Below are 14123 nucleotides of genomic sequence, written 5' to 3'. Positions count from 1 at the left end.
TTTTTTTTTTTTAACATCTTTACTGGAGTATAATTGCTTTACAATGGTGTGTTAGTTTCTACTTTATAACAAAGTGAATCAGTTATACATATACACATGTCCCCATATCTCTTCCCTCTTGCGTCTCCCTCCCTCCCACCCTCCCTATCCCAGCCCTCTAGGTGGTCACAAAGCACCGAGCTGATCTCCCTGTGCTATGCGGCTGCTTCCCACTAGCTATCTGTTTTACGTTTGGTAGTGTATATATGTCCATGCCACTGTCTCACTTTGTCCCAGCTTACCCTTCCCCCTCCCTGTATCCTCAAGTCCATTCTCTGGTAGGTCTGTGTCTTTATTCCTGTCTTGCCCCTAGGTTCTTCATGACCATTTTTTTTTTTTTTTTTAGATTCCATATATATGTGTTAGCATACTGTATTTGTTTTTCTCTTTCTGACTTACTTCACTCTGTATGACAGACTAGGTCCATCCACCTCACTACAAATAACTCAATTTTGTTTCTTTTTATGACTGAGTAATATTCCATTGTATGTATGTGCCACATCTTCTTTATCCATTCATCTGTTGATGGACACTTAGGTTGCTTCCATGTCCTGGCTATTGTAAATAGAGCTGCAATGAACATTGTGGTACATGACTCTTTTTGAATTATGGTTTTCTCAGGGTATATGCCCAGTAGTGGGATTGCTGGGTCATATGGTAGTTCTATTTTTAGGTTTTTAAGGAACCTCCATACTGTTCTCTATAGTGGCTGTATCAGTTTACATTCCCACCAACAGTGCAAGAGGATTCCCTTTTCTCCACACCCTCTCCAGCATTTATTGTTTGTAGACTTTTTGATGATGGCCATTCTGACTGGTGTGAGGTGATACCTCATTGTAGTTTTGATTTGCATTTCTCTACTGATTAGTGATGTTGAGCATCCTTTCATGTGTTTGTTGGCAATCTGTGTATCTTCTTTGGAGAAATGTCTGTTTAGGTCTTCTGCCCATTTTTGGATTGGGTTGTTTTATTTCTAAGCCATTATAGTAGGACATTACATTTCATTTTGAAGCTTGTTTAAATAATTAGACATAAGTTCATTCCTGTATAGAATTTAGTTTATTGAAGTGAACATGGATCTGATAATCTAAAACCATGGTTTTTCTCAGGAAAAGAATACCTTTACCTCCCTTGTTTTAAAGGCTTTGTTATAAAGGCTTTTATTTTAAAATATTATATTATGAATTACTGTTTTTGTTTTTAAGAACTTGGCAAGTGGCTTGAACCTCTGAAAAACCTTAGATTTGAGATTAACTGCATCCCAAACCTAATTGAATATGTTAAACAGGTAAGTAAAACTTAAAAGTGCCTTGATTTTATAGAACTGTGTGGTAGTATTTAGTAATACTGTTTTAAATCACTTGTATAGGTAATGCAGTTAAGTGTACTTGATTGATTTACTAGTCTTGTGGGTATAGATTGGTACTGGGTATAGATGGGTATGTAATTGTGTGTATACATGAACACAGATGCACACAACCTTATTGCTTTCTATTACCAGCTTCTGTCCTACTTTTTTCCCTCTCAAATAGGAATAATATCACCTACCATTTTGATCACATTTACAAAGTGTTTTAAAGTTAAATGCTATGATAATGTAACATATAATGATAGTTAAACTTTAGTGGAAAAGAATTTCCCTCAAAATTTGTACTTGAAAATTGGTAGAGTCAGTACCAGATAATTGCAATGGGGACTAGTTCTGTTAATTTGGTACGGTTAAATCTGCAATTGAAGTGATTAATGAGAGTTGAAAATCATATAATTCATAATATTACAGTTGAAAAATTCATATACACTTCAAGTAATTCATAATGAAAAAATTCATTAAAATCATTGCATTGTTAGTTTTGGAAGTTTGAAAAGTTTTCTTTGCTCCTTAGCTGATCCAATGTGTATCATAGGAGGAAGGGCTAAAAGTGCTCATAGATGCATAAAAAGTTTTAAACTGGAGGGGCAGAATGGACCTTGAGTTATCTCCTTTTTCATTTAACAGATAAGCTATATGTGTTGTGTATGTGTGTGTGTGTGTGTCTGTGTGTGTAAACCACCTTGGTCTTGGAGCTGCAGTGTGTTATTGAAGTAATGTACATGTATTATCTAATCTGTTGCTGTCTTGACCCACCAACAAAGAGCTATTTGGGTTTTATCTGCTTCAGATTTTTCTTCACTAACTTGTCTCTCTTCTCTTTTTCCTCCATCTCCCCTAAGAGTACTTTTTCCTCCTATAATGCCATCATATTCTTCTGTTCTTTATGCCTCAGATGATATCTAGAGTTTTTCATTATGTTCGGTCTTTTATTTAGCGGAAGTACAGTCGTGTCCTGTAAATTTAGATGGTCAGGTATTTAGGGTACTTGTGCATGGTTAGGAGAATATATAAAGTATCCAATAAATATCAGATGGTTTCACTTAAAGTATTTAACCAATAAAAAGTTCAGTACTAGAAATTTGAATTACATGCTGTAATTAAGAGTTTTAATTTTTATGTAAATCCTTGTCCCATTAATTATGGTTATTATAAATGACTCTCATTCTAAGATGTACTAAAGACAGTTGATCTAAGACTGAAACTTCACTCTGTGGCTCCCTGCTGCCTTATGTAATTTGTGAATTATTGAAAGGCAGCAAGGAAGAAATTAGAGGAAAAGATAACCTAAGATGGGAAACATATGAGGAAAAGGATTTTCTTATTTTTAGGTTTCTCCTCTGAGGTTTAGAAGCTGAAATAGTAACATTTTAAAGTGCTATTTCTTTTAAGTTTTTTTAACCATCTGTATGCTGCTCCTTGGAAACTACAAAAATAAAGCAACTTAAACATAACTATTTGTTGCCAGGAAGCATAGCGTGGGCAGGTGCTAAGGACATAGGCAACTGTATTTCTTTTTCCTCTAGCCATGCCCCAAATGGCCATCATAACTAGATTCTTGTGGTATCTGCATTTTTTAAAATGTATGTTATGTAGTGTTAAAACATTCCGTCATGCTTCCTCAGTTTTCAAAGAGCTTTAGTACCCACAGGGCTTTGTAAAATCAGAGTCATTTCTTCCTTTTTGGGAAAGAGGATGTATAGTAAGAGTATCCAAAAAGGAGCTATTTTAAATTCTTAATCCAGAGAGTTTCATACATAATCTGTATGTAGCCTTTGTTTTAGTCAGTACTTTTTAATATACTTGTGTTTGCAATTACTCATTTTATGTTCAAAATGTCATATATGGTACAACATATGCCAAAGATTATATAACCTTTATAAACTTCATTAGCCTTATTCATGTTTTAAATTTAGTTAAGAAGTTTAAAATGATGTAAGCACTTAACTTGAAACTCATATTTTTAACTAATACCTTCTCTGGGCCTGATAGGTACCAAGAAATTAAACTTTCTGTTTATTTTTATTTTTGAAGAATATTGATAACTTGATGACCCCAGAAGGAGTTGGCCTTACAACTGCCTTGCGTGTTCTCTGTAATGTGGCATGTCCACCACCTCCTGTTGAAGGTAATGTGGCTACTATACTTAAAAACTACTGTTTTTTAGGCCTAGTATAAATATCATTTATTAAATAAAATATTCAAAATCTTAACCAATGATTAATATGTAAGTAATTAGAGTTTTTTTTTTTTTCTCCCTTATTTATATAAAGGTCAACAGAAAGACCTGAAATGGAATCTTGCTGTCATTCAGCTTTTTTCTGCTGAAGGAATGGACACCTTTATTCGGGTGCTGCAAAAATTGAACAGTATTCTGACTCAGCCTTGGAGACTCCATGTCAACATGGGGACTACCCTTCACAGAGTTACTACTATTTCAATGGCTCGCTGCACACTTACTCTTCTTAAAACTATGTTAACGGAACTCCTGAGAGGTGGATCCTTTGAGTTTAAGGACATGCGTGTCCCTTCAGCACTTGTGACTTTACACATGCTCCTGTGCTCTATCCCTCTCTCAGGTCGTTTGGATAGTGATGAACAGAAAATTCAGAATGATATCATTGATATATTACTGACTTTTACACAAGGAGTTAATGAAAAGCTCACAATCTCAGAAGAGACTCTGGCCAACAATACTTGGTCTTTAATGTTAAAAGAAGTTCTTTCTTCGATCTTGAAGGTTCCTGAAGGATTTTTTTCTGGACTCATACTCCTTTCAGAGCTGCTGCCTCTACCATTACCCATGCAAACAACTCAGGTATCACTTCCATATAACATGCATCTTATAAATGACTGCAATAACACTTTTTAAAAAGCCAGTGATTTTGTTTAAAAAACCCTCATCTCCTTCCCCTAAGAAAGACATAAGATAACTGGATGAGGGTGAGATAAAACTGAAGCAAGTTGGTCATTAAGGAAATATGGGAGTAACATTTTAAATAAATTTTTGTTAATGTGAATTTTATTATGCTGTTATGTATACTTGTACTTTTGTTATTTTTAAATCCTTTCCCCCCACCTTTATCATGTGTTAGAATTTGCCGTTAACTAGGTTGCTTCACCAATGGACTCTGCTCTACTGACTGCTAACCTGAGAACAATAAGATTTTTTAGATGCATTGAATTCAAGCAAATGTTTAATTGTATAACAGAAAATTAAATGTTTTAAGCATGCAGTAAAGATGTTCTTTTCATAACAGTTCTTCCTGAACAGTTTTTGTGACTATAAATAAATATTTAAAAAAATCTATGTACACACACATTATACTTTTTTAACAGGTTATTGAGTCACATGATATATCAGTGGCACTCAACACCCGAAAATTGTGGAGCATGCACCTTCATGTTCAAGCAAAGTTGCTCCAAGAAATAGTTCGCTCTTTCTCTGGCACAACCTGCCAGCCCATTCAACATATGTTACGGCGTATTTGTGTTCAATTGTCTGACCTTGCCTCACCAACTGCACTTCTGATTATGAGAACTGTGTTGGATTTGATTGTAGAAGACATGCAAAGGTATTTTCATTTTGCATTAAAAATTTTTTTCCTCAAGTTATTTTTGACACATTCATTTTTTCTTAACTTAGAATTTGGAAACCAGGGTTTAGTGTGCTCAGATAATATGTGTACATATAAATATACACATATACATATATACAGACACACAGACACATGAATATATATAGATTAATTTTAATTAGGAAACTTTATTTCATTATTTCATGTGCAAGATATCTTGAAGTGTTTCAAGATTTGGGGTGTTTGAAAGGTGAGCTATGAAGTACTCTGATTTAAGAAAATACATTATTAAAAACCTGAAAAAAAAAAAAAAAAAAACCCTGAATTTACAAAATTTTATAGTAATTGTAAAATTCCAGAGAAGTTGTCATACCCAAGGAATGAAGTTTTTTTATATAAGATTTGTGTAAGTTGATATGTGTTGAAAAACAAATTATTAAATAATGCCTTAAAATCAAGAATTTTGTTTACTAAATGTGTTGATTTTATTTCAGCACTTCAGAAGATAAAGAAAAACAGTATACTAGCCAAACCACCAGGTTGCTTGCTCTTCTTGATGCTCTGGCTTCACACAAAGCTTGTAAATTAGCTATTTTGCATCTAATTAATGGAACTATTAAAGGTGATGAAAGATATGCAGAAATATTCCAGGATCTGTTGGCTTTGGTGCGGTCTCCTGGAGACAGTGTTATTCGCCAACAGTGTGTTGAATTTATCACATCCATTTTGCAGTCTCTCTGTGATCAGGTATTTATAGTTATTTTTATAAATTCTTTGTGTGTGTATGTGTTTTTTAAAAGCTTCTCTTGATGTAAATCTTGGCTGTTAACAAAGAGATCACATCTGTTTCATTACTCTTACTGTTGTTTAGGGAGATAAATTTGACCAGTGAACCAACAATAAAATGATTTGGTGCTATATAACTTTCTTTGACTTTGTACTTCACAGGTTTCTCTGAATAGCTCTTTTCATTTTCTTTATGAGACACTGTCTTTGGATATTTACTTTACGTGCCCTTGTATTCTTTGGGGTTGGTTATGTCTAGTATGTTCATTTTCCTTCTAATTATATTATACACCAATTCACTCTTGAATATTGTAGTTTTGTGATTGGTCGAATTAATACCATGATTTCTTGTTTGGACAATTTTTTAAAAAATCTTTTTTGGCTGCACCCCATGGCATGTGGGATCTTAGTTCCCTGACCAGGGATCAAACCCGTGCCCCCTGCATTGGAAGCATGGAGTCTTAACCACTGGACCGCCAGGGAAGTCCCTGGACAACTTTTGAAGGCGTCACAGGCTGCTACTACATTTTGGTGTGTTTCAGACTACTGTGCTATAAACATCTATAAAGACGTTGACTAAAAGTAGTAGTATTTCTTCCTGCTGTTTATATTATTGACTTCCAGTTTATAGTTCCATGAGTTAATGAGAATTGTTTTAACTTTTAGAGCCCATTGTTATTGCGATATTTGGAGATTTCTATGTCTAATGGCATTTTAGCTTGTCAAAATGCTCCTACTATCTAAATCAATCAAATGTGATTTTTCCAGGCAGAATATTTTAATAGGATCCCATCATGGAAGATTACCTTTTTCTAGCTAACCAAAATCCAGTTTGGTTACATTTGACATTCAAGAAGGAACATTTTTGGTGTGACTTGTTTTCACAAAAAGGGGATCTGGTAGAAAATAGTTTTGGACCTGGTAAAAAGGCTTATTTTAAGTCTTTATACCTCAGAATGTGCAGTCAACTGGTGTTTGTTAATATAATTCACGGTGGGTTGTATGACTGTGATGAGTTACGCTTTAGCATCCTAGCTGCCCTGATCACTTAAACCTCATTCTTGGCTGGCCTCACCTTACTATATTTCCATTTTGTTCAAGCTTTGTTTTATAGTTCTAACCCAAGTTGAATACTTGTTTCCAGTGTGTTGAAGTGATTAAAGGTGATAACACGTACTTAAAAATGTTTCTGTAATGTCTGCTTTACTTCTATAAAAAGAGTAGTGTGAGTTTTTAGTTATTTTTAGGTAAACTTGCTGACATTGAAAAACTTGAATTTTAAACATATATGAAAACTACAGGAAAATATTGGAAGACTGTGCCTGAATGTTTTTTTTTTGCTCCATCCATTTCTTTTTGTGATGTTTTAAATTCAAATATGGATATATTTATTAAAATTTATTTCTCGGATGCTTTCTTTATAAATTTAAAAATATTCAAATGAATGAATAATATAGTAATTTAAAATATTTTAGTACCAAAAGTACTAACCTAACCATCTGAAGATAGAAATTACACTCAGTGTAATCCAGAAGGAAAAATTTTTCAAAGAGATGTTCTTTTAAAATAAGAATACCGTGAGTCAGGCGCAGTTGCCAAGTGGTAAGGCATCGGTCTCATAAAGTAAAAATACTGTGAAACAACATATTTGTCTTTATTTCTTTAGGTGTGTATCCTTGTATTAACCTTTATAGAAGGACAAAACAACTCCTTTGTTCTTAATGTGTTTGAATATATGTTTGGGATGGGACAGTAACCATAGTATTTTGATAATTACTAATTGCTGTGTATTTCAGAAATAAAAACGCTAAGTGATAGTGACAATCATTTAAAAAAATTGTTTTTTCCCAACTCCCCTCCTCCCTCACAGGACATTGCACTAATTTTGCCAAACTCTTCTGAAGGTTCTATTTCTGAACTGGAGCAGCTCTCCAATTCTCTACCAAACAAAGAATTGATGGCCTCAATCTGTGACTGTCTCCTGGCTGTGCTAGCTAACTCTGAGAGTAGTTACAACTGTTTACTGACATGTGTCAGAACAATGATGTTTCTTGCAGAGCATGATTATGGATTATTTCACTTAAAAAGGTAATGCTTTATCTAATTTTATATACTCTTGTATTTAAATCCCCCCATATTAATTCATAGCTGTTGTAGAAGGTTGAAGGTATGATTTCTTTCATGTGCAGAAATTTCGTATTTATGGAAAAGATTCATTAGCAATGAAAAGTGCTAGTAATAAAATCTTTAGGATTAAAAATATAAATTGAATAGATAGACATATTAATGTGGGCATCTTGCAGTATTTAACAAGGAAATCTTATTGTTCCAGGGTTATTAATTCATGCTCTAAGATATTTGTTTTGTTGGTATATTCACTTGTAGTTCTTCAAAGATGACGGTAGTGTGATATTATGGACCCTAAAGCTGAAAGTGCTGATTCTGTGTTTTTTATTCTCTAGAGGAATGGCTGAGATGAAATTTGTTTGAAATGATGTAAATCTCATGCTGCTCAGTCTCTCCAGTGTAATTTCTGCTCCCGTCTCTCTGTCCATGCCCTCATCTTTTTCTTCACTAGGGAGATAGCTGGCTACTACATAGTTTTCCTTGGAATTTGTAGAAGTATGTAGAATTATGAGATAGAAAGGATTAGGAAACATGTATTTGTACCTCTCATTAATTCTTATAACATTGGTTGAAAACTTATGTTCCAGCTACTGTGCTTGGTGCTGGCTGCTACCTTTTCCACCTGCTTAGTCTGTCTATTCTCCTGTATTCTCTCTCAGTTGATGGCACCTCCTGAACATCCAAGTTCTCCCTCCCACCACCTCCCAGTCTCTCACCAAAAAGTCTTTAAATTTTACTTCTTGAATGTCCTTTTTCCTATTGCCTGGATATTTACTCTATATCCTTTACGACTCATACATTACACATACAAGAAAACCAAAAAGCTTTCCTTGATTCCTCCATTCCTAGCTGGGTTAGGTGCTCTCACAAATACCCTTTGCATACCTGTGCCGTAGCATGATATGTGATGTCGTTGGCTCTGCTAGATTCATGTAAGTCATCATAACCTATTCCCTTTTCTTTCTTTAGCTCTGATCTTTCTGCTAAGCTCCAAGTAACCCATGTATCTGTTTGACATCTCTACTTGGCTATCTAATGGGCATCCAAACTGAACCTAAAGCAGAGCTCTTGATATTCTTGCTTCAAACATGTGTCTGTCCTGCTTGTCCTGGTAAATGTTAAACTTCAAGATTCTTGATTCTTCTCTTTTCCTCACTCCCTACATCCAGTCCATCAGTAAGTCCGGTTCATTATGTTTCCAAAATACCTCCTCAATCTGATGACCCTTCTCCACCTCCATAGTTACCACCCCTATCCAGTCCACTCTTTTCTTTCATGACCCATTGCAGTAGTCTCCAATCTTCTCTTCTTACTTCAACTATTGTCCCCCTAAAATACATTTTCTTAGCACTCAGACTGATCTTTTTAAACTTAAAACAATATACGTGTCATTGTTTTGCTTAAATCCTTCTTAGGGCTGCCTGTTGCACTGCAAATAAAATTCAAACTCTATAATGATCTTTAAGCCTCTATACAGTCTGACCCTTGCTTATCTCTTTGACTTATCTCATAGCTCTTTTATCCTCAGTTTTGCTCCCTTTCAGGCTCGTTCCTACCTCCAGACTTTTTTTTTTCCTAAATGCTTTTCCCCTAGATTCTTCTAGGACTTATTTCCTCACTTCACTCAGGTATCTGTATCAATATATTTCCTGTCTAAATGCCTGTCTAAAATAGCCTATCCTTTGTGTCCCCATTCCTTATTCCCCTTATATTTTTCACTGTATTTATACTGTTTGACATTACATTATGTAGACGTATTGCTTATTTGGTTGTCTCCCTCACTAGAACGTAAGCTGCACAAGGACAGGGACTGTTTTCTTGACTGTACTCCCACCAGCACCTAGAACCTGGTTCATAGTAGACATTATGAAGGAATACAAGTCATTTAGTCCACAAATATTTATTGAATGCCCTCTTCTCTGGGCCAGACACTGTTCTAGGTGCTGGGGATTTAATTAAAAAGAAAAAAAAATCCCTGTCTTCTTGATGCTTTCATTCTATTAGAGGTAGACAGATGCTAAACATGTAAATAAAATACATAGTATGTTACAGAAAAACATAAAGTAGGGCAGAGGGATAGTGAGTGCCAAAGTGAGGGTGAGAGTTGTCATTTGAAGTATGGGGAGGTGATCAGGGAAGTCCTCAGAGAAGGTAGCCCTTGAACAAAGAACTGAGGGAGGTGAGTGAAACATGTTAATATCCTGGGGGAGAGCAATTGCAAATAGCATGCCTAACTTGTCTGAGAAAAGGCCTTGAGGCCATGGTGGTTGCTCCTAAAGTGAGTAAGCAAGGAGAAAAATGATAGGGCCTAGGGTCAGAGAAGTAATGGGTGGGTGTGGGGAGGGCAGATCATCAAGGGCCTCTAGAGTTATTTATAAGGGCCATTGTAAGGTTTTGAGCAGAGGTGTAGTATGATCTGGCTTTTAAAATAAACAGATCACTATATACTTTTCATCTAGTCCTGAAGAAGGCCCCACTCAAGAAAAAAAATTTTTTGAGATAATTTTAGACGTTAAGAAGAATTACAAAAATAATAGTACAGAGTTCAGATATACCCTTCATCCAACTTACCCTTATGTTGATGTCTTATATAACCATTGAATATTTACCAAAACTAAGAAACTAAGCTTGGCATAATACTATTAACTAAAATACAGAATTTATTTAGGTTTTACCAGTTTTTCTAGTAATGTTCTTTTTCTGTTTCAGGATCCAAGATAGGATCCTACATTGCTTTTAGTTTTAATGTATCCTTTGTCTCCTGTATCCTCATTTTTCATGACCTTGACATTTTTGGAGAGCGCTTGTAGAATGTCCCTCAATTTAGTTTTGTCTGATGTTTTCTCATAATTAGATTGAGATTATGCTTTATTGAGAAGGATACTACAGAGGCAATGTACCTTTCTGAGTACATCATATCAGGAAATACGTCATGTATTAGTGACGATATTAACCTCGATCACTTGACTGAGGTGCTGTCTGCCAGGATTCTGCACAGTAAACTTACTAATTTTCCGTTTTTAAGTACTAAACATTTTGAAGAATATACTTTGAGACTATGTAAATGTCCTATGTCTACTTAAAACTTTCGTCCACTCATTTTACTATCCATCAGTGAATCTTGGCATGTGGCAGTTATTACTGTGGTGTTCTAATAGTGATTTCCTATTTTTCTCATTCCTTTCTCATTTAATTGTCCTTCTGTAAGAAAGAATTCATCACTTTTCCCTCATTTATTTACTTATTTGGGTATGTCAATATGGATTCGTGGACTATTTTTTCTTGTATAATTGAACACTATTGTTATTTTATTTTGTTGTTCAACTTAATGTTACTGATTTTGGTTCTTCTTGTTGGCTAGAGCTGGGAAATATATATGTGTCCTAAATCATGTGTATACACAAATCTACGTTTATTTTTTCATCTACTTATTTTATGTATGTACTTTTTAAAAATATCTTTCCATTTATCTATCTATGTATCTATCTATCTATGTATCTATCTATCTATGTATCTATCTGTCTGTCTGTCTGTCTGTCTGTCTGTCTTTCTGCCTGCCTGCCTGCCTGCCTGCCTGCCTGCCTGCCTGCGCTGGGTCTTAGTTGCAGCATCTTTAGTTGCGGTATCTTTAGTTGCGGCATGTGGAATCTTTTAGTTGAGGCATGTGGAGTCTAGTTGTGGGATTCGGGGTCTTTAGTTGCGGCATGTGAACTCTTAGTTGCAGTGTGTGGGATCTAGTTCCCTGACCAGGGATCGAACCTGGGCCCCCTCCCTGCATTGGGAGCATGGAATCTTAGCCACTGGACCACCAGGGAAGTGCCTGTATGTATGTATTTTTTAAAATGAGTCCATACAGATACTTTGATTCTAATACAGTATCAGAAGGTTGATTCTAGCTTTCCCCCTTTCTTTGTAACCTCACCCATGTTTTATGATATACAGTTCTGTGGATTTTGACAAATGTGTAGAGTCATGTGTCTAGCATCTCATTTCCATGCAGAGCTATCTGCATCACCCCAGCAGTCCAGTGTGCTACCCTTTTATAGACAACTTCTGTGTAAGTTGAGCAACAAAATGCCAGATTTTGGTATTGCTAGTTTTTTTTTTTTTTATTGTAGACATTCTAAAAGGTGTGTAGTGGACCCCAGTTTTTGATAGACCGTCTAAGTAAGGTTCACTTTCTTAAGGTTATAAGTAGAGGCTAGTAATTGGTGTAGTCCAATTTTGAACCTTTGCTTTTTCCATTAATTGTATTATCTCTGTATTTAATCTCATTCCTGTTGGTTGTGCCTTGTCCATTTCATTATTTTATAAAGTTCTCAAGAGCACGAGTCTTCTTTCTCTCTTTTGTATTGCTTTACCCAAGTCTTGAAATTTTCTTTTGATCAACTATGAACTGTGTAAATGCATAGGATAATTTTAGCAGGACTGTATATTGTCATGATTTTGAATACATATGATTGTTTCTTATGCTGAAATCTCTTTATATCAGGGGTTGGTAAATTGTGGGCCACAGGCCAAATCCAGCCTTTCTTGGAACATAGCCAGTATTTATGTGTTGTCTGCAGCTGCTTTCCCACTACATCAGCAGTTGAGTAGTTGTGAACTGAGACTGATGTTTTGTGTAGAGAGAAACAGATTGAGTTGTGTATAACCCCGTAAAGCCTAGAATATTTATCATCAGGCTCTTTACATAGAAAGTTTGCTGACGCCTACTCTGTACCCTTGATTTCTTTCTGTCAGATTACAATGTCATAAAGATAATTATTCTTTGTAGTTACATAAGTTAGGTTTTCTGGTCAGGCTTTTGAGACAGCTATAACCTCACGTTAGAGAAATCCTCAGGTTATAAAAAGTGTAAAAAAGGGAACCTGCAAGTTTATTTTGCTAAGTTTTATAGCTTTATTATTGGGGGAAATTTGTTCTTTCAGTGCTTTTGAAGTTTATCTTCTTTAAAAGGAGATATCAACTATAAAAAATGCTTTGTTAAATGGTTTGTGTGACAGATACACCAAAGTACTTTTTTACATTCTTGAAATGTAAAATTTTAATTTTACTAAATTTTAGGCTGTCTGAACTGATATAGTTCATTTTTTAAAAATTAATTAATTTATTGTTTATTTTTGGCTGCATTGGGTCTTTGTTGCTGTGCGTGGACTTTCTCTAGTTGCGGCAAATGGTGGCTACTCTGTTGCAGTGCACGAGCTTCTCATTGCGGTGGCTTCTCTTGTTGCGGAGCATGGGCTCTAGGTGTGCGGGCTTCAGTAGTTGTGGCACACGGGCTCAGAAGTTGTGGCTCACGGGCTCTAGAGCGCAGACTCAGTAGTTGTGGCACACGAGCTCAGCTGCTCGATGGCATGTGGGATCTTCCCAGACCAGGGCTCGAACCCGCATTCCCTGCACTGGCAGGTGGATTCTTAACCACTGTGCCACCAGGGAAGTCCCGAGATAGTTCATTTCTTATACTAGATTTATATGCTCAAATTTTAAGAAATTGCCTATTTTCTTTATTTACAGTGCTTTAAGGAAAAACAGTAATGCTCTGCATAGTTTACTGAAACGAGTGGTCAGCACATTTAGTAAAGACACAGGTGAACTTGCATCTTCATTTTTGGAATTTATGAGACAAATTCTTAATTCTGATACAATGGTAAGTATATATATGTATTTGGTATTTCTTATAAACTTTTACATATGTTAAAAAAATCGCTTGGGTTCAAAAATATCTTGGAATAACGTTTTTTGGAACTTGGAACTAACAGTACTGTTTTTTTCTATGTCCTCACCCCACTATAAGTACGGGGTTTTGATTTATCAAAAAAGTAGATGTTTAAGAGTAGAATTTATTGAACTCTAATTTATTAGGCATCATTATTAATTTGTGAATACTCTATGATTTGCATTTTCTTAAAAGAGTGAAAAATACTACCTATAGTGCATTTATTTTTTTACCTAATTCTTTATATTGAGTTACCTTGCTAGGGTCACTCAGAATAGTCAAGTTTTATCAGTCTCTTAATCAAGTATTTACTTACTGACACTTAATTGTACATTTACTGGCTCTGTTTTGGATGTTGTGATTTTTGGGGTGAATGTAAAGTTTATTATACTGGAGTATTTTGGATCCATCATAGATACGAATTAAAGATTATTTCCCCAGCTTTAAAATCTTATTGTTAAAATCTAATTAAAAATTTCTCTCATTAGTATTTATCAAAATTGTG

The 14123-nt window shown here is 35.2% G+C and overlaps 1 protein-coding gene and 1 long non-coding RNA gene across 5 annotated transcripts in view; one reads left to right on the top strand and one right to left on the bottom strand.

Moving 5' to 3' along the window:
* Positions 1-14123, top strand: part of VIRMA (vir like m6A methyltransferase associated) — a 60274-nt gene that overhangs the window by 30525 nt on the left and 15626 nt on the right. For all 4 annotated transcript variants that reach the window (XM_082433405.1, XM_082433404.1, XM_082433407.1 and 1 more), the window contains 7 exons: positions 1245-1327; positions 3443-3536; positions 3682-4226; positions 4748-4983; positions 5481-5733; positions 7643-7860; positions 13417-13549. In XM_082433405.1, the coding sequence (XP_082289531.1) occupies positions 1245-1327; positions 3443-3536; positions 3682-4226; positions 4748-4983; positions 5481-5733; positions 7643-7860; positions 13417-13549 (1562 nt within the window). The remainder of the gene's footprint in view (positions 1-1244; positions 1328-3442; positions 3537-3681; positions 4227-4747; positions 4984-5480; positions 5734-7642; positions 7861-13416; positions 13550-14123) is intronic.
* The window catches only part of LOC309646800, a 186897-nt gene continuing 173020 nt past the window's right edge, over positions 247-14123 (bottom strand). Inside the window, exon 2 of the long non-coding RNA XR_014255586.1 lies at positions 247-437. This is a non-coding gene — a long non-coding RNA (uncharacterized lncRNA). The remainder of the gene's footprint in view (positions 438-14123) is intronic.

The sequence above is a fragment of the Balaenoptera physalus genome (genome assembly GCF_965194825.1).
Source record: "Balaenoptera physalus genome assembly, chromosome: 17".
NCBI classification, from domain to species: domain Eukaryota; kingdom Metazoa; phylum Chordata; class Mammalia; order Artiodactyla; family Balaenopteridae; genus Balaenoptera; species Balaenoptera physalus.
The sequence above is the reverse complement of the archived record's forward strand: the minus strand, read 5'-3'. Positions and strand labels throughout refer to the sequence as shown.